Raw genomic sequence first — 24230 nt, 5'->3', positions numbered from 1 at the left:
AACTTTTTTTTCAAAAATGCTGTTATTGTTTTAAAATAAAATAAAATAAAATAAACTATACATATTAGGTATGGCTGCATCTGTAAGAACCTGCTCTATAAAAATATCACATGACCTAATCCCTCAGGTGAATATCAGAAAAAAAAATATATATATAAACGGTGTAAAAAAAAGCCATTTTTTGTCTCCTTACATCACAAAAAGTGTAATAGCAAGCGATCAAAAAGTAATACGCACCCCAAAATAGTGCCAATCAAACCGTCATCTCATCCCGAAAAAAATTGGCCCCTACACAAGACAGTCACCCAAAAAATGAATAAAACTATGGCTTTCAGAATGTGGAGACACTAAAGAATATATATATTTTTTAAATGCTTTGTTATGTAAAACTGAAACAAACAACCAAAAAAGTCATTTGGTCATATTTGGTATTGTCGGGTCTGTGACAACCTACTCCCTAAAAATACATGATTTAACCTGTCAGATGAATGTTGTAAATAACAAAAAATAAAAACGGTGCCAAAAGAGCTATTTCTTGTTACTTTGCCTCACAAAAAGTGTAATATAGAGCAACCAAAAATCATATGTATCGTAAAATAGTACCAACAAAATTGCCACCCTATCCCGTAGTTTCCAAAATGGGGTAACTTTTTGGGAGTTTCTACTCTAGGGGTGTATCAGGGGGGCTTAAAATGGGACATGGTGTCAAAAAAAACAGTCCAGCAAAATTTGCCTTCCAAAAACCATATGGCGTTCCTTTCCTTCTGCGCAATGCCGTGTGCCCATAGAGCAGTTTACGACCACATATGGGGTGTTTCTGTAAACTACAGAATCAGGGCCATAAATATTTAGTTTTGTTTGGCTGTTAACCCTTGCTTTGTAACTGTAAAAAATGTATTAAAATAAAAAATCTGCCAAAAAAGTGAAATTCAGAAATGAAATCATCTCTATTTTCCATTAATTCTTGTGGAACACCTAAAGGGTTAACATAGTTTGTAAAATCAGTTTTGAATACCTTGAGCGGTGTAGATTGTAAAATGGGGTCGTTTTTGGGTGGTTTCTATTATGTAAGCCTCAAAAAGTGACTTCAGACCTGAACTGGTCCTGAAAAAGTGGGTTTTAGAAATTTGTCATGAGAAATAACGTTATGTAGCTGACTGACATTAGTGATGTGCTAATGTCAGTAGGACATAACAGTATGCTTTATAACTTCCTGTCTGCCGCCGTTCTCTTAAAATAAAGACTTTAAAAATATGCTAATGAGCCTCTAGATGCTACTGGGGCGTTACTTTAGCAGTGAAGGAATCACTCCTGCTGCCGGCTTCCTCACTGCGCCTGCGCCAAAGGATGGAAAGCAGGCGCCAGGATCGCATATTTCACTCACTGCGCCTGCGCCGAATACTTAATTTACTGGATTTACGTGACGATGAGGAGAACTCGACAGTCAATCAACGGGACCTGGGCGTGCCAAAGGGTGCGTAGACCGAGCCTCTAGATGCTGAAGCAATGCCCCAGTAGCACCTAGAGGCTCATTAGCATATTTTAAAAGTCTTTTATTTTAAGTGAACGGCAGCAGGCAGGGAGTTATAAAGCATACTGTTATGTACTGCTGACATTAGCACATCGCTAATGTCAGTCAGCTACATAACCTTATTACTGATAACAGAAACCCTTTAATGTGAAAAAAGCCCGTTCCTTAAGGGGTTAATAAAAGAAACAAAAACACTATAAAATAAAAAGTCCTGAGTTCTGTTACAAAGGTTTGATTAATCATCGACAAGAGTTAATACAAAATGTTTTTTCTTCTTTGGACTGACTTTAATTTTCTGTACTGCTGTCAGGTATTGATAAATTTAAAGGTTGCTACATCCACAGCCGGTTTTATAAGAAATATGAAGATTATTGTGGGAAAACTGTATTGATCGTAGGAATTGGGAATTCAGCAGGAGACATTGCTGTGGAAATTAGTGGCATAGCTAAGCAGGTAAAGTCTCTACTTTCCATAACTCGATGATATTTTGTAAACATAGGAAACAACAGAATAATGAACCTGACTTCTGACCTCCTGACTAGAGTTGAGCGAACACCTGGATGTTCGGGTTCGAGAAGTTCGGCCGAACATCCCGGAAATGTTCGGGTTCGGGATCCGAACCCGATCCGAACTTCGTCCCGAACCCGAACCCCATTGAAGTCAATGGGGACCCGAACTTTTCGGCACTAAAAAGGCTGTAAAACAGCCCAGGAAAGAGCTAGAGGGCTGCAAAAGGCAGCAACATGTAGGTAAATCCCCTGCAAACAAATGTGGATAGGGAAATGAATTAAAATAAAAATTAAATAAATAAAAATTAACCAAAATCAATTGGAGAGAGGTTCCATAGCAGAGAATCTGGCTTCCCGTCACCCACCACTGGAACAGTCCATTCTCAGATATTTAGGCCCCGGCACCCAGGCAGAGGAGAGAGGTCCCGTAACAGAGAATCTGTCTTCATGTCAGCAGAGAATTAGTCTGCATGTCATAGCAGAGAATGAGGCTTCACGTCAGCCACCACTGCAACAGTCCATTGGCATATATTTAGGCCCAGCACCCAGGCAGAGGAGGGAGGTCCCGTAACAGAGAATCTGTCTTCATGTCAGCAGAGAATTAGTCTGCATGTCATAGCAGAGAATGAGGCTTCACGTCAGCCACCACTGCAACAGTCCATTGGCATATATTTAGGCCCAGCACACACACAGGCAGAGGAGAGAGGTCCCGTAACAGACAATCTGGCTTCATGTCAGCAGAGAATTAGTCTGCATGTCATAGCAGAGAATGAGGCTTCACGTCAGCCACCACTGCAACAGTCCATTGGCATATATTTAGGCCCAGCACACACACAGGCAGAGGAGAGAGGTCCCGTAACAGAGAATCTGTCTTCATGTCAGCAGAGAATTAGTCTGCATGTCATAGCAGAGAATGAGGCTTCACGTCAGCCACCACTGCAACAGTCCATTGGCATATATTTAGGCCCAGCACACACACAGGCAGAGGAGAGAGGTCCCGTAACAGAGAATCTGTCTTCATGTCAGCAGAGAATCAGTCTTCATATCATAGCAGAGAATCAGGCTTCACGTCACCCACCACTGTAAGAGTCAATTTTCATAAATTTAGGCCCAGAACCCAGGCAGAGGAGAAAGGTCCCGTAACAGACAATCTGGCTTCATGTCAGCAGAGAATCAGTCTTCATATCATAGCAGAGAATCAGGCTTCACGTCACCCACCACTGTAAGAGTCAATTTTCATAAATTTAGGCCCAGAACCCAGGCAGAGGAGAAAGGTCCCGTAACAGACAATCTGGCTTCATGTCAGCAGAGAATTAGTCTGCATGTCATAGCAGAGAATGAGGCTTCACGTCACCCACCACTGCAACAGTCCATTGGCATATATTCAGGCCCAGCACCCAGGCAGAGGAGAGAGGTCCCGTAACAGAGGATCTGGCTTCATGTCAGCAGAGAATCAGTCTGCATGTCATAGCAGAGAATCAGGCTTCACGTCAGCCACCACTGCAACAGTCCATTGTCATAAATTTAGGCCCAGCACCCAGGCAGAGGAGAGAGGTCCCGTAACAGAGGATCTGGCTTCATGTCAGCAGAGAATCAGTCTGCATGTCATAGCAGAGAATCAGGCTTCACGTCAGCCACCACTGCAACAGTCCATTGTCATAAATTTAGGCCCAGCACCCAGGCAGAGGAGAGAGGTCCCGTAACAGACAATCTGGCTTCATGTCAGCAGAGAATTAGTCTGCATGTCATAGCAGAGAATCAGGCTTCATGTCAGCCACCACTGCAACAGTCCATTGGCATATATTTAGGCCTAGCACACAGGCAGAGGAGAGGTTCATTCAACTTTGGGTAGCATCGCAATATAATGGTAAAATGAAAATAAAAATAGGATTGAATGAGGAAGTGCCCTGGAGTCCAATAATATATGGTTATGGGGAGGTAGTTAATGTCTAATCTGGACAAGGGACGGACAGGTCCTGTGGGATCCATGCCTGGTTCATTTTTATGAACGTCAGCTTGTCCACATTGGCTGTAGACAGGCGGCTGCGTTTGTCTGTAATGACGCCCCCTGCCGTGCTGAATACACGTTCAGACAAAACGCTGGCTGCCGGGCAGGCCAGCACCTCCAAGGCATAAAAGGCTAGCTCTGGCCACGTGGACAATTTAGAGACCCAGAAGTTGAATGGGGCCGAACCATCAGTCAGTACGTGGAGGGGTGTGCACACGTACTGTTCCACCATGTTAGTGAAATGTTGCCTCCTGCTAACACGTTGCGTATCAGGTGGTGGTGCAGTTAGCTGTGGCGTGTTGACAAAAGTTTTCCACATCTCTGCCATGCTAACCCTGCCCTCAGAGGAGCTGGCCGTGACACAGCTGCCTTGGCGACCTCTTGCTCCTCCTCTGCCTTGGCCTTGGGCTTCCACTTGTTCCCCTGTGACATTTGGGAATGCTCTCAGTAGCGCGTCTACCAACGTGCGCTTGTACTCGCGCATCTTCCTATCACGCTCCAGTGCAGGAAGTAAGGTGGGCACATTGTCTTTGTAGCGTGGATCCAGCAGGGTGGCAACCCAGTAGTCCGCACAGGTTAAAATGTGGGCAACTCTGCTGTCGTTGCGCAGGCACTGCAGCATGTAGTCGCTCATGTGTGCCAGGCTGCCCAGGGGTAAGGACAAGCTGTCCTCTGTGGGAGGCGTATCGTCATCGTCCTGCCTTTCCCCCCAGCCACGCACCAGTGATGGACCCGAGCTGCGTTGGGTGCCACCCCGCTGTGACCATGCTTCATCCTCATCCTCCTCCACCTCCTCCTCATCCTCGTCCTCCTCGTCCTCCAGTAGTGGGCCCTGGCTGGCCACATTTGTACCTGGCCTCTGCTGTTGCAAAAAACCTCCCTCTGAGTCACTTCGAAGAGACTGGCCTGAAAGTGCTAAAAATGACCCCTCTTCCTCATCCTCCTCCTCCTCCTCCTGGGCCACCTCCTGTTCCATCATCGCCCTAAGTGTTTTCTCAAGGAGACATAGAAGTGGTATTGTAACGCTGATAACGGTGTCATCGCCACTGGCCATGTTGGTGGAGTACTCGAAACAGCGCAACAGGGCACACAGGTCTCGCATGGAGGCCCAGTCATTGGTGGTGAAGTGGTGCTGTTCTGTAGTGCGACTGACCCGTGCGTGCTGCAGCTGAAACTCCACTATGGCCTGCTGCTGCTCGCACAGTCTGTCCAGCATGTGCAAGGTGGAGTTCCACCTGGTGGGCACGTCGCATATGAGGCGGTGAGCGGGAAGGCCGAAGTTACGCTGTAGCGCAGACAGGCGAGCAGCGGCAGGATGTGAACGCCGGAAGCGCGAACAGACGGCCCGCACTTTATGCAGCAGCTCTGACATGTCGGGGTAGTTGTGAATGAACTTCTGCACCACCAAATTCAGCACATGCGCCAAGCAAGGGATGTGCGTCAAATTGGCTAGTCCCAGAGCTGCAACGAGATTTCGCCCATTATCACACACCACCAGGCCGGGCTTGAGGCTCACCGGCAGCAACCACTCGTCGGTCTGTTGTTCTATACCCCGCCACAACTCCTGTGCGGTGTGGGGCCTGTCCCCCAAACATATGAGTTTCAGAATGGCCTGCTGACGTTTACCCCGGGCTGTGCTGAAGTTGGTGGTGAAGGTGTGTGGCTGACTGGATGAGCAGGTGGAAGAAGAGGAGGAGGAAGCCGAGAAGGAGGAGGTGGCAACAGGAGGCAAAGAATGTTGCCCTGCGATCCTTGGCGGCGGAAGGACGTGCGCCAAACAGCTCTCCGCCTGGGGCCCAGCTGCCACTACATTTACCCAGTGTGCAGTTAGGGAGATATAGCGTCCCTGGCCGTGCTTACTGGTCCACGTATCTGTGGTTAGGTGGACCTTGCCACAGATGGCGTTGCGCAGTGCACACTTGATTTTATCGGATACTTGGTTGTGCAGGGAAGGCACGGCTCTCTTGGAGAAGTAGTGCCGGCTGGGAACAACATACTGTGGGACAGCAAGCGACATGAGCTGTTTGAAGCTGTCTGTGTCCACCAGCCTAAATGACAGCATTTCATAGGCCAGTAGTTTAGAAATGCTGGCATTCAGGGCCAGGGATCGAGGGTGGCTAGGTGGGAATTTACGCTTTCTATCAAATGTTTGTGAGATGGAGAGCTGAACGCTGGCGTGTGACATGGTTGAGACGCTTGGTGACGGAGGTGGTGGTGGTGGTGTTGGTGGTACATCCCCTGTTTGCTGGGCGGCAGGTGCCAACGTTCCTCCAGAGGCGGAGGAAGAGGCCGAGGCGGCAGCAGCAGAATAGGCCGAGGCGGCAGCAGCAGAAGAGGTAGCAGGGGGAGCCTGAGTGACTTCCTTGGTTTTAAGGTGTTTACTCCACTGCAGTTCATGCTTTGCATGCAGGTGCCTGGTCATGCAGGTTGTGCTCAGGTTCAGAACGTTAATGCCTCGCTTCAGGCTCTGATGGCACAGCGTGCAAACCACTCGGGTCTTGTCGTCAGCACATTGTTTGAAGAAGTGCCATGCCAGGGAACTCCTTGAAGCTGCCTTTGGGGTGCTCGGTCCCAGATGGCGGCGGTCAGTAGCAGGCGGAGTCTCTTGGCGGCGGGTGTTCTGCTTTTGCCCACTGCTCCCTCTTTTGCTACGCTGTTGGCTCGGTCTCACCACTGCCTCTTCCTCCGAACTGTGAAAGTCAGTGGCACGACCTTCATTCCATGTGGGGTCTAGGACCTCATCGTCCCCTGCATCGTCTTCCACCCAGTCTTGATCCCTGACCTCCTGTTCAGTCTGCACACTGCAGAAAGACGCAGCAGTTGGCACCTGTGTTTCGTCATCATCAGAGACATGCTGAGGTGGTATTCCCATGTCCTCATCATCAGGAAACATAAGTGGTTGTGCGTCAGTGCATTCTATGTCTTTCACCGCTGGGGAAGGGCTAGGTGGATGCCCTTGGGAAACCCTGCCAGCGGAGTCTTCAAACAGCATAAGAGACTGCTGCATAACTTGAGGCTGAGACAGTTTCCCTGGTATGCATGGGGGTGATGTGACAGACTGATGGGGTTGGTTTTCAGGCGCCATCTGTGCGCTTTCTGCAGAAGACTGGGTGGGAGATAATGTGAACGTGCTGGATCCACTGTCGGCCACCCAATTGACTAATGCCTGTACCTGCTCAGGCCTTACCATCCTTAGAACGGCATTGGGCCCCACCATATATCGCTGTAAATTCTGGCGGCTACTGGGACCTGAGGTAGTTGGTACACTAGGACGTGTGGATGTGGCAGAACGGCCACGTCCTCTCCCAGCACCAGAGGGTCCACTAACACCACCACGACCATGTCCACGTCCGCGTCCCTTACTAGATGTTTTTCTCATTGTTATGGTTCACCACAACAACAAATATATTATTTGGCCCAATGTATTGTATTCAAATTCAGCGGGATATAAATTTGAGGCCTAGTATTTAGGCGCTGGGTGACCGGTATGGATTTAGTGACAGAATTAGACTTGGAAATGCACAGAAGCGTGTGTGTGAAGTTATTCTGAATGACCCTATGTGCACCTTCAATATTATATACCCTTTTAGGGATAGATTTCAAATAGCTCTGATATAGCAGAAACCACTAAATTATGAAATTGCTAAATTGGGAATTGTACTTCAACCCAGAACAAAAAATGTGCTTTGACGGACACTAAATATCTTGCCCAGCAACAACAGTACAGCGGTGGGTAACGAGAGATTTAGAGGGATTTAAATTTGAGGCCTAGTATTTAGGCGCTGGGTCACCGGTATGGATTTAGTGACAGAATTAGACTTGGAAATGCACAGAAGCGTGTGTGTGAAGTTATTCTGAATGACCCTATGTGCACCTTCAATATTATATACCCTTTTAGGGATAGATTTCAAATAGCTCTGATATAGCAGAAACCACTAAATTATGAAATTGCTAAATTGGGAATTGTACTTCAACCCAGAACAAAAAATGTGCTTTGACGGACACTAAATATCTTGCCCAGCAACAACAGTACAGCGGTGGGTAACGAGAGATTTAGAGGGATTTAAATTTGAGGCCTAGTATTTAGGCGCTGGGTCACCGGTATGGATTTAGTGACAGAATTAGACTTGGAAATGCACAGAAGCGTGTGTGTGAAGTTATTCTGAATGACCCTATGTGCACCTTCAATATTATATACCCTTTTAGGGATAGATTTCAAATAGCTCTGATATAGCAGAAACCACTAAATTATGAAATTGCTAAATTGGGAATTGTACTTCAACCCAGAACAAAAAATGTGCTTTGACGGACACTAAATATCTTGCCCAGCAACAACAGTACAGCGGTGGGTAACGAGAGATTTAGAGGGATTTAAATTTGAGGCCTAGTATTTAGGCGCTGGGTCACCGGTATGGATTTAGTGACAGAATTAGACTTGGAAATGCACAGAAGCGTGTGTGTGAAGTTATTCTGAATGACCCTATGTGCACCTTCAATATTATATACCCTTTTAGGGATAGATTTCAAATAGCTCTGATATAGCAGAAACCACTAAATTATGAAATTGCTAAATTGGGAATTGTACTTCAACCCAGAACAAAAAATGTGCTTTGACGGACACTAAATATCTTGCCCAGCAACAACAGTACAGCGGTGGGTAACGAGAGATTTAGAGGGATTTAAATTTGAGGCCTAGTATTTAGGCGCTGGGTCACCGGTATGGATTTAGTGACAGAATTAGACTTGGAAATGCACAGAAGCGTGTGTGTGAAGTTATTCTGAATGACCCTATGTGCACCTTCAATATTATATACCCTTTTAGGGATAGATTTCAAATAGCTCTGATATAGCAGAAACCACTAAATTATGAAATTGCTAAATTGGGAATTGTACTTCAACCCAGAACAAAAAATGTGCTTTGACGGACACTAAATATCTTGCCCAGCAACAACAGTACAGCGGTGGGTAACGAGAGATTTAGAGGGATTTAAATTTGAGGCCTAGTATTTAGGCGCTGGGTCACCGGTATGGATTTAGTGACAGAATTAGACTTGGAAATGCACAGAAGCGTGTGTGTGAAGTTATTCTGAATGACCCTATGTGCACCTTCAATATTATATACCCTTTTAGGGATAGATTTCAAATAGCTCTGATATAGCAGAAACCACTAAATTATGAAATTGCTAAATTGGGAATTGTACTTCAACCCAGAACAAAAAATGTGCTTTGACGGACACTAAATATCTTGCCCAGCAACAACAGTACAGCGGTGGGTAACGAGAGATTTAGAGGGATTTAAATTTGAGGCCTAGTATTTAGGCGCTGGGTGACAGGTATGGGTTTAGTGACAGAATTAGACTTGGAAATACACAGTAGCGGGTGTGTGTGAAGTTATTCTGAATGACCCAATGTGCACCTTCAATATTATATACCCTTTTTGGGATAGATTTCAAATAGCTCTGATATAGCAGGAACCACTAAATTATGAAATTGCTAAATTGGGAATTGTATTTCAACCCAGAACAAGAAATGTGCTTGAACGGACACTAAATAACTCGCCCAGCTACAGCACTAGGGACAGATTTAGCTGGATATAAATTTGAGGCCTAGTATTTAGGCGCTGGGTCACCGGTATGGATTTAGTGACAGAATTAGACTTGGAAATGCACAGAAGCGTGTGTGTGAAGTTATTCTGAATGACCCTATGTGCACCTTCAATATTATATACCCTTTTAGGGATAGATTTCAAATAGCTCTGATATAGCAGAAACCACTAAATTATGAAATTGCTAAATTGGGAATTGTACTTCAACCCAGAACAAAAAATGTGCTTTGACGGACACTAAATATCTTGCCCAGCAACAACAGTACAGCGGTGGGTAACGAGAGATTTAGAGGGATTTAAATTTGAGGCCTAGTATTTAGGCGCTGGGTCACCGGTATGGATTTAGTGACAGAATTAGACTTGGAAATGCACAGAAGCGTGTGTGTGAAGTTATTCTGAATGACCCTATGTGCACCTTCAATATTATATACCCTTTTAGGGATAGATTTCAAATAGCTCTGATATAGCAGAAACCACTAAATTATGAAATTGCTAAATTGGGAATTGTACTTCAACCCAGAACAAAAAATGTGCTTTGACGGACACTAAATATCTTGCCCAGCAACAACAGTACAGCGGTGGGTAACGAGAGATTTAGAGGGATTTAAATTTGAGGCCTAGTATTTAGGCGCTGGGTCACCGGTATGGATTTAGTGACAGAATTAGACTTGGAAATGCACAGAAGCGTGTGTGTGAAGTTATTCTGAATGACCCTATGTGCACCTTCAATATTATATACCCTTTTAGGGATAGATTTCAAATAGCTCTGATATAGCAGAAACCACTAAATTATGAAATTGCTAAATTGGGAATTGTACTTCAACCCAGAACAAAAAATGTGCTTTGACGGACACTAAATATCTTGCCCAGCAACAACAGTACAGCGGTGGGTAACGAGAGATTTAGAGGGATTTAAATTTGAGGCCTAGTATTTAGGCGCTGGGTCACCGGTATGGATTTAGTGACAGAATTAGACTTGGAAATGCACAGAAGCGTGTGTGTGAAGTTATTCTGAATGACCCTATGTGCACCTTCAATATTATATACCCTTTTAGGGATAGATTTCAAATAGCTCTGATATAGCAGAAACCACTAAATTATGAAATTGCTAAATTGGGAATTGTACTTCAACCCAGAACAAAAAATGTGCTTTGACGGACACTAAATATCTTGCCCAGCAACAACAGTACAGCGGTGGGTAACGAGAGATTTAGAGGGATTTAAATTTGAGGCCTAGTATTTAGGCGCTGGGTGACAGGTATGGGTTTAGTGACAGAATTAGACTTGGAAATACACAGTAGCGGGTGTGTGTGAAGTTATTCTGAATGACCCAATGTGCACCTTCAATATTATATACCCTTTTTGGGATAGATTTCAAATAGCTCTGATATAGCAGGAACCACTAAATTATGAAATTGCTAAATTGGGAATTGTATTTCAACCCAGAACAAGAAATGTGCTTGAACGGACACTAAATAACTCGCCCAGCTACAGCACTAGGGACAGATTTAGCTGGATATAAATTTGAGGCCTAGTATTTAGGCGCTGGGTGACCGGTATGGATTTAGTGACAGAATTAGACTGGGATATGGCCAAAAAATAAACAGACTATTGCTGGTTAAATGCACTTGGTGTGACAGCTTCACCCTGATGTAGGCTTTAGCCAAAAAACAACCACACCATTGAGGGTTAAATGCACTTGGTGACAGGCGCAGCTTGCCCCTGATTTTGTATATGGCCAAAAAATGAACAGACTATTGCTGGTTAAATGCACTTGGTGTGACAGCTTCACCCTGATGTAGGCTTTAGCCAAAAAACAACCACACCATTGAGGGTTAAATGCACTTGGTGACAGGCGCAGCTTGCCCCTGATTTTGTATATGGCCAAAAAATGAACAGACTATTGCTGGTTAAATGCACTTGGTGTCACAGCTTCACCCTGATGTAGGCTTTAGCCAAAAAACAACCACACCATTGAGGGTTAAATGCACTTGGTGACAGGCGCAGCTTGCCCCTGATTTTGTATATGGCCAAAAAATGAACAGACTATTGCTGGATAAATGCACTTGGTGTGACAGCTTCACCCTGATGTAGGCTTTAGCCAAAAAACAACCACACCATTGAGGGTTAAATGCACTTGGTCGCAGCTTGTGCTGGCGCACCACAAGACACAAAATGGCCGCCGATCACCCCAGAAAAATGAGACTGACAAACGGTCTGTGCAGCCTAAAAACAGTGAGCAATTGAGGATCAGCAGCTCAATGATCCACAGCTGCAGATCGATCAGTTAATCAAGTCCTTTGGAGGAGTTAATCTGCCTAATCTCGCCCTACTGTCGCAGCCGCAACCTCTCCCTACGCTAATCAGAGCAGAGTGACGGGCGGCGCTATGTGACTCCAGCTTAAATAGAGGCTGGGTCACATGGTGCTCTGGCCAATCACAGCCATGCCAATAGTAGGCATGGCTGTGATGGCCTCTTGGGGCAAGTAGTATGACGCTTGTTGATTGGCTGCTTTGCAGCCTTTCAAAAAGCGCCAAGAAAGCGTCACAAAAGCGCGAAGAAAGCGACGAACACCGAACCCGAACCCGGACTTTTACGAAAATGTCCGGGTTCGGGTCCGTGTCACGGACACCCCAAAATTCGGTACGAACCCGAACTATACAGTTCGAGTTCGCTCATCCCTACTCCTGACCAACCATTTTGGTTTTGTAGAGTACAGTTTGAGGAAGTACTGGTGACACATGAAAAAAAATAAACATGCAACCAGCTTTTCTATAATAACAAAGGTGACCATGCTGGAGGTTGAGGGTCCTATGCAAGAACAGGAAAGTGTTCTCGATTAGGGCAATGTTTCTTTAAGAAGGCCTGAGTGTGTTATAGTTCTGTGCTCTGAAATAACCCGTTGTGCCACAAAAGTGGCTTTAAAAAGTCCCAAGCTGTGTGTTTGTGACTTTTTAAATGCAACTTGTTTTAAATAGTTGGAAGTGCCTCTATTTACGTCACTTTCTTTACTTTTCTAAAAGGGGCATGGCAAAGGTGAGAAAGTGGCGTGACTAACATCCAAAACAAATTTATCCTCATTTACACCAGTTTTCTGGTGCAAATAAAGCAGAATTCTACAGCAGCTCTGAACTGTTGTACATTTCTGTTAAGGCGCACGTACTGCTAGAGTATGCGCCTAATTTATGCACAGGAGAAATCTTGGAGTCTATTGTGGGAAGAGGCGATAAGAGGAGAGGAGAGAAGAAGGTCTTGTAAGGATCGGAGAGTGCGTGTGGGGATGTATCGGGAAAGTAGCTCAGAGATGTGGGGAGGGGACCGGTTATGGACAGCCTTGTATGTATTTGTTAGTACTTTGAAGTGAATTCGCTGGGCAATGAGGAGCCAGTGAAGTGATTGGCAGAGGGGACAGTCAGAGGAGTAATAGGGTGAGAGGTGGATTAGTCGGGCAGCAGAGTTCAGGATAGATTGGAGGGGTGTGAGAGTGCTAGATGGAAGGCCACAGAAGTGAGTGTTGCAGTAGTCTAGGCGGGAGATGATGAGGGCATGTGCAAGCATTTTCGCAGATTCAAAGTTAGGGAGTTGGAGGCGGCAGGTGGTGGAAAGGGCTTGGATGTGCGGTCGGAAGGAAAGGGCAGAATCCAAGGTCACTGCAAGTCAGCGGACTTGGTTGACCGGGGAGAGTGTGCAGCTATTGATCGTGATAGATAGGTCTGTTGGGGGGGTTGAGCAAGATGGGGAAAGATGATGAATTCTGTTTTATCCATGTTAAGTTTTAGAAAGCGAAAGGCGAAAAAGGATGATATAGAAGATAGACATTGTGGGATTCTTGATAGTAAGGTGGTGATGTCTGGACCAGAGAGGTAGATTTATGTGTCGTCAGCATAAGAGTGATATTGAAAGCCGTGGGACTCTATGAGCTGTCCCAGGCCAAAAGTGTAGATAGAGAAGAGCAGGGGTCCTAGGACAGAGCCTTGCGGGACACCAACAGAGAGGGAATGAGATGAGGAGGTGGTGCGCTAGTGAGAGATGCAAACGTCTGGTCTGTGAGGTATGATGTGATCAAGGAGAGGGCCAGGTCAGTGATGCAAAGAGATGAGCGAGTTTGTAACAGAAGGGAGTGGTCAACAGTGTCGAAGGCAGAGGACAGGTCAAGGAGAAGGAGGACAGAGTATTGTTTCTTGGTTTTGGCTGTTAGAGGGATAAAGAAGAAAAAAATCACCAAATGGCGCCAACTGCTGATAACATGTAGTGAATGCTATGGTATAGAGTGTCTCAGAATACGGCAGAAGAAACACTGTTAGATAAATAATTAATTAAAAGCCCCTATGGGGTCACGAGGAGTAACAAATATAAAAGAATGTAGAATAAAAGGTAAACAACACCGAAACTCACTTCACCAGGGAGGGGTGTAGAGGGATAAAGCTCAAGACACCCAATACAGCCGCCTCCCTCGCCTGGTTCGTATGTAGAGTGGTAGAAAAATACGGCAGTCCACACCAAGGGTCTTCAGGTATAATCCCTTTAATTGAAGAATAAATCAGGTAGGCTCAACGCGTTTCGGGGACACATAAACCCCTTCCTCAGGAGCAGAGTCAGTAATAGTCATTGGTGACTTTGGTGGGGCAGTCTCAGTCGAGTTGTGGTTTCGGAAGCCAGATTGTAGGAGGTCAAAGAGGGAGCAGGAGGAGAGGTGAGAGGACAGTTCAGAATGGACATGTTGTTCAAGTAGCTTTAAGGCATACGGAAGAAGTGATATGGGGCGATAACTAGACAAAGAAGATGGGTCAAGTGAAGGCTTTTTGAGGATGGGTGTAATGGTGGCATGTTTAAAAGCAGAGGGGAAAACACCAGAGGTGATAGGTTGAAGAGATGAGTTATGGCTGGGATAAACACTGTGGTGAGGTTTGGGATGAGGTGGGATGGGATTGGGTCAAGTGCACAGGTGGTCAGATGAGATCTGGAGTAGAGTGGAGAGTTATTCTTCTGTAATGGTGGAGAAGCGGGTTTTGGGAGAAGAGGACCAAGCAGTTGTGTAGAGGGTCTGTGGGGACTGTGTAGTGAAGCTTTCTCTGATGTTGACTATCGTTTGTTTAAAGTATTTGGCAAAGTCCTCAGCTGAGAAGAGAGGAGAGGGTGGGAGCTCTGGGGGACAGAGAAGAGAGTTAAAAGTGTTAAAAAGTTGTTTAGGGCTGTGGGACAGGGAAGATATGAGAGATGAGAAGTAGGCCTGTTTTGCATCAGCGAGTGAGGATTTGAATATGAGGAGGGATTGCTTGTATGCGGTGAAATGATCTTTAGAATGGGATTTCTTCCATCGCCGCTCAGCAGCCCTGGAAGCTTGTCTGAGTTTTTTGGTCAGGTTGATGTGCCAGGGTTGTCTGTTATTTTTCGGGCTTTGTTGTGTGTCAGTGGGGCAACAGTGTCCAGAGCTGTACTTATTGTGGTGTTATATAGTGTGGTGGCAGCATCTGGGTCTTGGAGGGAACAGATGGTAGAGATCGGGAGAAGAGAGTCAGAAAGCAAGTGAAAGTCGAGATGTTTAAGGTTCCTGCGGGGGTGTGCTAGTGTGTGGACCGGGGGAGCAGCAGAAGAGACCAATGAAGAGAAGGAGAGTAGGTTGTGGTCGGATAGGGGGAGAGGCGAATTAGAAAGGTTAGACAGGGAGCAGAGACAGGTAAAGATAAGATCCAGAGTGTGACCATTTCTGTGGGTGGGAGCTGAAGACCACTGTGATAGGCCGAAGGAGGAAGAGAGTGATAGGAGTTTAGCAGCGGCTGAGTGGTAAGTGTCAATAGGGATGTTGAAGTCACCTATAATGATAGTGTAGTAGCCAGATGTTAAAGTGGTCAAGAAAGATGGTGGCTGGGCCTCGGGCGGTAAATGATGGCTACTTGAAGGTTGGAGGGTGAGTAGATGCGAACTGAGTGTACCTCAAATGAGGTGAGCGTAATGGAGGGTGGCAGTGGGGTTGGGCTGTAGGAGAAGACCTATGACCCATGTTTGCAGCCGGGGCAGGGGGTGTAAGTGAATTGAAATCCACTATATGAAAGTGCAACAGGGGAGGAGGTGTCAGAGGGTGTCAGCCATGTTTCTGTGAGACCCAGAAAGGAAAGTTTTTGAGAGATTAAAAGTTCATGAATGTAGGACAGTTTGTTACAGACAGAGCGTGCATTCCAAACTGCTCCTGCAAGAGGAACCAAAGGAGCAGGGGTCAGAGGAATGGTTATTAGGTTTAAGGGGTTGCAGAAATTTGTAGAAGGAGATTTGTACTGGGACATAGATGTGATAGTGGGGATTTGCTGAGGGGGGCGAAAGTGTGAATAGGTGAGAATAAGAGTGGGCAGGAGGTATCTGTGTGTGTGTTTGGGAAGGATGTGCTTTATGTTCGCAAACAGGTTTGTGCAAGCTGTCAGATGAGAAGGTAAAGTGGAGAGAGAGATGAACAGTTCCTTGCTGGGTAAATGGATGTTGGGATATTTCAGGAGGTTGTGGAAAAGTTGGAAGAGTAAGTTGAAAAATTGAAACATTGTTTGCAGTAACTATGTATGTAATCACCTGCGGTCCCCGTATGGTCCCATTCTAGTATAATTCAGTATGTGCACTTAAGAGTTGCATTTGAGAGATGTTGCATTTGGAAAAACCAAGGTCTGGAAGACCTAGGAACTTAGATTTATACCACTCAGTGTTCAGTCAGGTGTGACCAAGAGGGGAGGCGGCTACATTTGGCCTAATCAAGGAGGACCAGATACAGGGGTGAAATAGTCAATGTAAACAAATACTCAATAAATCCAGCAGGGAAAGAGACAATAAAGTTCAGTCAGGACAAACCAGGATTTAGAAGGAAAGATGAGAGGGGTTGACAATATCAGACTGTGGAAAAGCTGGGTGCAGCAGTAAGCTTCAGTCAAGACATACCAGGATTTAGAAGTAAAGATGAGAGGGGTGGACAGTATCAGACTGTGGAAAAGCTGGGTGCAGCAGTAAGCTTCAGTCAAGACATACCAGGGTTTAGAAGGAAAGATGAGAGGGGTGGACTGTGGAAAAGATTGGGTGCAGCAGTCTTATCAGACTGTGGAAAAGCTGGGTGCAGCAGTAAGCTTCAGTCAAGACATACCTGGAGATGAGAGAATTGGGTGATGGTCAGTAGGCAGTGATGACAAAGTGAATTTATGACAAGGTATCCGCCTGATCATAAATTAGGTGCATCTTTCGGCAGCGTAGAGAATACCAAGCCCAAACAAATTGTATGAAACTCCAAATGGATGATCACCTTTTAGGGTTGTGGTATAATAGGCACAACTCTATTGTAGTTATGCATGGGTAATAATAAACTCCAAAAGTGTCTGGTATTCAGCCATAGAAGTTAAAACTTATTCGGCGGAGATGCTGATGCGCCTGAAGATGGGTACTTTCAGTGATAGAGAACCCTTCGGCGCAAGGAACCAGAAGGGGACACGGAAATAAAGTGAAGTTGATCCTCTTGTTTTATTTTTGAAATATAAACATGTTTCGTAGGAAAAAAAACTTCATCAGGTTGAGCAATTGAAACCTGATGAATGTTTTTTTTTCCTCTGAAACGTTGTTTTGTTACATTGCTGAAATAAAACAAGAAAATCTACTTCACTTTGCTTCTGTGTCCCCTCCTGGTTCCTTGGGCTTCTCTACTACTGCCGGCCTGTTATTCAGGCCTTGTCTGCTATTGGAATAATTGAGCTCAACGCCTCAGCTCTGGCCTCAACTCTTCTTCAGTGCTTAGTTACATCTGTGCCCTAACTAGGCCTTGAGATGGTGTACCTTTATGGGTAGTACCACTCACTTCCACTGCAGTCTGCAGCTGTCTAGCTACATAAAGGAATCTGCAGCATCTTCTTTAGGCACGGCTGCATCTGACCATGTGGTTTGCCTGCACATCTTCTAACAGGTATGTGCTCTCACCACAGTTTAAGAACCTGAATAATTGTAACATTACGAAAACAGCAAATAACCTAACAGCAATAATACAAATAGTCACTAAGTGGCAGCATAACCTAAGTGTTGTTTACAGCAGGCACATATGCAGTACCTTTTTCGTGGTACCCCGGCTGGCATTTCCTTACTTGTGAGAGACCCACATTGCACATTATGGAACATGTCAAGTAGCATGTCAAAACATAGCCTGTCCTTATTGGTCCAAGTTACAAGGCACGCTTAAGTCTAAGGAAAGCATATGTTTTGTTTTCTTTTTGCAAGAGGAGCTGTACTGTACTTCGTTTCAACCCTCTTACATATTCAAGAAGTCCTTAAGTGGACAGGGATTTTAGATATATATTTTCTGAATGATTTGTTTTTGATAGTATGTAAAGGTTTATATTTTAGACAAAAAAAATCCTTGGGTTAAAATTTTCAGCTGAATCTCTGCCATAATCTTTGGCTTGGTCTGGCTTTCTGTTGATAGGAGGCAGGTTTGTCTTTTGACATGGATGACTTTTCAATGACGACACCTGGAATCCATAAAAAAATCCAACATGACAGATCAACCTTTGCACAGATACTTTTTATCTGCCTTCATTCACCATCACTCATGCTTGGCAGTAATAGTTACCAGAAAATGTTGTAAATAGTTTTGCTGGCCATCCAAAATCTCTAGTGTATGGTCAGCTTTACCCAAGGTTATGTACAGAAAAATAATATAGCAAAAAATGAATGACCCACTGCATTACAAAAACTCTGATTGGCAACTTGATTTGCTCTTTTTTAATTCAATGGCACTAAGCTGTGGCTCTTTGCGGAATAATGAACATGGTATAGATTTTAAAAGCTGTAGTGCCATGCAGAATTTTTTCTCCGCATTGTACAGTAAATGGGGTATGAAATATTCAATTTACTTACAGTAGCTTTGAAATGTCAATGGTTTCCATTTAGGAATTTTTCCAAATTCCTGGGATACTCCCTTATGCTATAAAAATTACAATTATAGTGATGCTTTAAATTTTGTGAACCCGTCAAATTGTTCTATAGTTCTGACCTTAAAGTACATTATATCAGTATTGGAATTCAATAAAGATACTCGGAAGGAAAAACCCACTTGTAGGTGGGGTTTATGTTAACCCCTCACATTTTTAGCCCAGGACAGCTCAAATTTTCTGGCACTGTCTATGAAAATCAGGGACAGTCCCGGCATATTCAGGACAGTTGTCAGCTATGCGAAAGATAAATGTGTTTAATATTAGACCACAACATTCAACTTTTTGCAATTAACTTTTAGCAGGGATGATACAAATGAGAAGTGCTTGTGTGAACCCATCCTAGACCTACCTTAATTTTACATTAAAAACACTAAAAACATTTCATCTATGCAGAATAATTAAAAATATTTAACAGTTGCTGACAGAAAATGCAAGTACCCATCTCATTTTTTTTTCTTTAGAAAATATAGGAAATCAGAAATGCTAGCTCAAGATAAGAATGGGTTTTGGCTTATATTTATTACAACTTGTTGTATAGATTCAATATCTGGATTTTGTTTCAGGTGTATGTAAGTACCAGAAAGGGAACCTGGGTATTAAGCCGCATTTACCATGATGGTCTACCCATAGATATGGCCCTCACAACACGCTGTGGTTTCTGGATCAGCAGCTCTTTACCTGCTGGACTTTTACACAAACTGCATCAAAAGCAGATGAACAGCTGGTTCGACCATGCAAATTATGGCTTACAACCTGAAGACACGTAAGTTCAAGATAAATAAAGTGTGGTCATTTTATGCTGGTCTATGATATCCGCTGCGCTGCCAGAAGATGTGCCTAATTTATGCTAAGGCACAGGCCTTGTCATGCATTAGGGGTATCCTCTGGCAGCCCTTGCACCTAAATAAAATCTATAGTACAGGATCTCTGAGCTACCATAGATTTTTATTCTTCATTTGCACCAGAGAATTGGCATAATGAAGATAAAAGTGCCCAGCCTGTTGGCTCCAACCCCTTCCCCACCCCTTTTTGGAAAGTGGCAAGGGCACCTTTATTGGGTGAATAAAGGGTGAATAAAAGACTTCACATTTATATATATTTATATCAATCAAATCACCCATCTCCCCCTAGTAATAGGCATTATTAAATCACTGGAACCAATATCCAATGGTTTAATATGTCTAATTTATATTTACTTGCAGCTTGGTTCCCCTGCTTCCTGGTGCTAAGCTCTAAAAATGGATGCTTATAAAGGGTATCATTCATCTGAGGCATCCATTCACTGTGCATAGAGAAGGGAGCTTGCGCATGCTCAGTCCACTCCAGTCTCCAACACTAAGAAGAAAAAGACAGGGTCTTGAACATCCCCCTCAGGTCCTGTCTAGGCTTTTTTTTTTTTTATAAATATTTTATTGTTTTAATGCAAAATTAATAACCATGTTACATATCTAATATTTTATAATCCATAAATCCGTCTAATCTAGTCCATGGACGTAGTTAACAATAATTGCATACAAATGTCCATATTTATGTGAAGAATTTAAAAACCAAGTGGAGGACTCTATCTGAGGAGAATGGCAGGATTCGCCCGGCATCCAAAGCCTAGTAAAGGAGTTGTGCGAGGTAGCCCATTTTACCTAAGTTCTCTATAATTGGCGTGGGCAGAGGCCCGGAGTCCGGACAGCCCCCCCAGCAACGAGCGCGCCCCGTGCACGCTCTCTCCCAGACACGGGCAGGCACGATCGACAGAGTCAACACTCATGTGGCCGATCACTTAATACTCGCATGCTACATACTGCATAAAAGATGAGCTTGCAGCAAGCTTTAATCTCAAGCTTTTTATAAGACAAAGGACAGAAAAGTTAGTGATGAAAGAACATCGTCCAGGCCCCATTCATTTTAATGGCAAGCAAACCTAACAAACCTTCAGGTCATTATTGCAGCCACCAAATACTTACAAGAAGCACACAAATCGTCCCACAACATGGGAGATACATTCACTTGCCGCTGAACATGGCCATGTAGCTCTGGGATGCCCTTCTGGGAAAAATATTTCCTTCCTGGGACCTTCCATTGCGGTGTGCCAATGGCCACACATTTTTTAAAGGTCTCCAAGTCCACCAGTTTATATGGCAATAGTTGGTGGGGCTAGCAGTTCCGACAAGCCGGCGGTCAGCCGTTGGGGAAGAGGGTTATCCGGCGTCATCAACTTTTCAGGTTCGAACATTTGGGCCACGGAAGCCTCTCTTTTTCCAGATAAATGCAACGACGGCACGGTGGAATTTGGAGTGGAGGACAAATAAGAGGAGAGAAGAGAAGAGAAGAGAAGGAGAAGGAGAAGGAGAAGAGGCAGGATGTGGCTTTGTGGGTGTTGCTCCCACTGAGCTCGGTGATGGGAGGCCAGGTGCCTTCTTAAGGCGGTTGTCCCTAGGTGAGTGTTGGGCTTACCGCGACTTATGCGTTGACAGCACAGGCTGCAGATGGAAACACAATTGTCAGCAGCTGGCACATTAAGAAAAGCCCATGTGCCGGTGTCCTGGGAGCGCCAGATGTGACCGTGCATGGTGGATGGCTCGCTCCAGATACATTTGCAGTCTGCTTTTTGCCTCCTGTGCACTGTGAGTTTTGCCTGATTCTCCTCCTCCTCCCTATCTGCTGCTCCGTCTCTACTCTGAACTCCCCTCCTCTTCCTTTCTTGTGGGCACCCACGTGACGTCCATCGACACGTCATCAACATCACCTTCACCACCACTGACATTAAAGATCTTGGAGTAGGCAGCAACAGCGGAGACCACCCTCCTTTGACTAATCTGGGTAATGTCGTCAGACCGCTGGGTGGCGGTCGTTGATACCTCCTCTTCCTGATCTGATGCCAAGAATGGCTGCGCATCGGTATGGTCTGTGAATGGATAGGAAAATTATTCCTCTGACTCGAGTGGAGGGGCTATGGTGTCTTTGGGGGTGCAGACAGCAGAGAGTGAGGAGGGTGCTGATACAGAGGATGAGGAGGGTGCAGAAACGGAAGGCTGAGTGAGCCACTCAACGAACTCTGGTGCATTCTTTGACATAATCGCACGCACCTTCTCCAACTTCCTACTTAGGCTCCGGCCTGGTGCACTTGCCCGACTCCTACCATCCCTGTATATTATAGGTATATCAGACCCCTGCCTCAATTAGTTTTTTGGGGGGGCAACTGCTATATCTTACTAGTTGCAATTAGTTGTTCCAATAGCGTTTGTCCCTTTGTATAGCTGCGGTATCACAGCAGAACCGCACACAAATGCTGCACAATACAAATGCACTATATAGAAAGTATATTATAGGTATATCACACCCCTGCCTCAATCAGTTTTTTCAGAGGGAAACTGGTATATCACACCAGTTGCAATTAGTTGTTCCAATAGCGTTTGTCCCTCTGTATAGCTGCGGTATCTCAGCAGAACCGTACACAAATGCTGCACAATACAAATGCACTATATAGGATCTATATTTTAGGTATATCACACCCCTGCCTCAATCAGTTTTTTTGGGGGGCAACTGGTATATCTCACCAGTTGCAATTAGTTGTTCCAATAGCATTTGTCCCTCTGCATAGCTGCGGTATCTCAGCAGAACCGCACATAAATGCTGCACAATACAAATGCCCTATATAGAAAGTATATTATAGGTATATCACAGTCCTGCCTCAATCAGTTTTTTTTTTTGGGGGGGGGGGGAACTGGTATATCACACCAGTTGCAATTAGTTGTTCCAATAGCGTTTGTCCCTCTATATAGCTGCAGTATCTCAGCAGAACCGCACACAAATGCTGCACAATACAAATGCAGTATATAGAAAGTATATTATAGGTATATCAGACCCCTGCCTCAATTAGTTTTTTTGGGGGGCAACTGCTATATCACACTAGTTGCAATTAGTTGTTCCAATAGCGTTTGTCCCTCTGTATAGCTGCGGTATCACAGCAGAACCGCACACAAATGCTGCACAATACAAATGCACTATATAGAACGTATATTATTAGTATATCACACCCCTGCCTCAATCAGTTTATTCGGAGGGAAACTGGTATATCACACCAGTTGCAATTAGTTGTTCCAATAGCGTTTGTCCCTCTGTATAGCTGCGGTATCTCAGCAGAACAGCACACAAATGCTGCACAATACAAATGCACTATATAGGATCTATATTTTAGGTATATCACACCCCTGCCTCAATCAGTTTTTTTGGGGGGGGGGCAATTGGTATATCTTACCAGTTGCAATTACAAACCGGATTCCCAAAAAGTTGGGACACTAAACAAATTGTGAATAAAAACTGAATGCAATGATGTGGAGATGGCAAATGTCAATATTTTATTTGTAATAGAACGTAGATGACAGATCAAACGTTTAATCCGAGTAAATGTATCATTTTAAAGGAAAAATATGTTGATTCAAATTTTCACGGTGTCAACAAATCCCCAAAAAGTTGGGACAAGTAGCAATAAGAGACTGGAAAAAGTAAATTTGAGCATAGCAAAGAGCTGGAAGACCAATTAACACTAATTAGGTCAATTGGCAACATGATTGGGTATAAAAAGAGCTTCTCAGAGTGGCAGTGTCTCTCAGAAGCTAAGATGGGTAGAGGATCACCAATTCCCACAATGTTGCGCAGAAAGATAGTGGAGCAATATCAGAAAGGTGTTACCCAGCGAAAAATTGCATAGACTTTGCATCTATCATTATTAACTGTGCATAACATCATCCGAAGATTCAGAGAATCTGGAACAATCTCTGTGCGTAAGGGTCAAGGCCGTAAAACCATACTGGATGCCCGTGATCTCCGGGCCCTTAAATGACACTGCACCACAAACAGGAATGCTACTGTAAAGGAAATCACAGAATGGGCTCAGGAATACTTCCAGAAACCATTGTCAGTGAACACAATCCACCGTGCCATCCGCCGTTGCCAGCTGAAACTCTACAGTGCAAAGAAGAAGCCATTTCTGAGCAAGATCCACAAGCGTTTTCACTGGGCCAGGGATCATTTAAAATGGAGTGTGGCAAAATGGAAGACTGTTCTGTTGCCAGACGAGTCACGATTCGAAGTTCTTTTTGGAAATCTGGGACGCCATGTCATCCGGACCAAAGAGGACAAGGACAACCCAAGTTGTTATCAAGGCTCAGTTCAGAAGCCTGCAGCTCTGATGGTATGGGGTTGCATGAGTGCCTGTGGCATGGGCAGCTTGCATGTCAGGAAAGGCACCATCAATGCAGAAAAATATATTCAGGTTCTAGAACAACATATGCTCCCATCCAGACGTCATCTCTTTCAGGGAAGACCCTGCATTTTTCAACAAGATAATGCCAGACCACATTCTGCATCAATCACAACATCATGGCTGCGTAGGAGAAGGATCCGGGTACTGAAATGGCCAGTCTGCAGTCCAGATCTTTCACCTATAGAGAACATTTGGCGCATCATAAAGAGGAAGGTGCAACAAAAAAGGCCCAAGACGATTGAACAGTTAGAGGCCTGTATTAGATAAGAATGGGAGAGCATTCCTATTTCTAAACTTGAGAAACTGGTCTCCTCGGTCCCCAGACGTCTGTTGAGTGTTGTAAGAAGAAGGGGAGATGCCACACAGTG

General features: G+C 44.7%; 1 protein-coding gene across 3 annotated transcripts in view; it reads left to right on the top strand.

The window, feature by feature from the left end:
* LOC122943764 (dimethylaniline monooxygenase [N-oxide-forming] 2-like) overlaps positions 1-24230 on the top strand; it is a 111591-nt gene that overhangs the window by 51563 nt on the left and 35798 nt on the right. For all 3 annotated transcript variants that reach the window (XM_044301773.1, XM_044301771.1, XM_044301772.1), the window contains exons 5-6: positions 1842-1984; positions 19166-19365. In XM_044301773.1, coding sequence (XP_044157708.1) covers positions 1842-1984; positions 19166-19365 — 343 coding nt within the window. The remainder of the gene's footprint in view (positions 1-1841; positions 1985-19165; positions 19366-24230) is intronic.

This window comes from Bufo gargarizans, chromosome 7, assembly GCF_014858855.1.
Source record: "Bufo gargarizans isolate SCDJY-AF-19 chromosome 7, ASM1485885v1, whole genome shotgun sequence".
NCBI lineage: Eukaryota > Metazoa > Chordata > Amphibia > Anura > Bufonidae > Bufo > Bufo gargarizans.
This window is presented reverse-complemented; position numbering and strand designations above follow the sequence as displayed.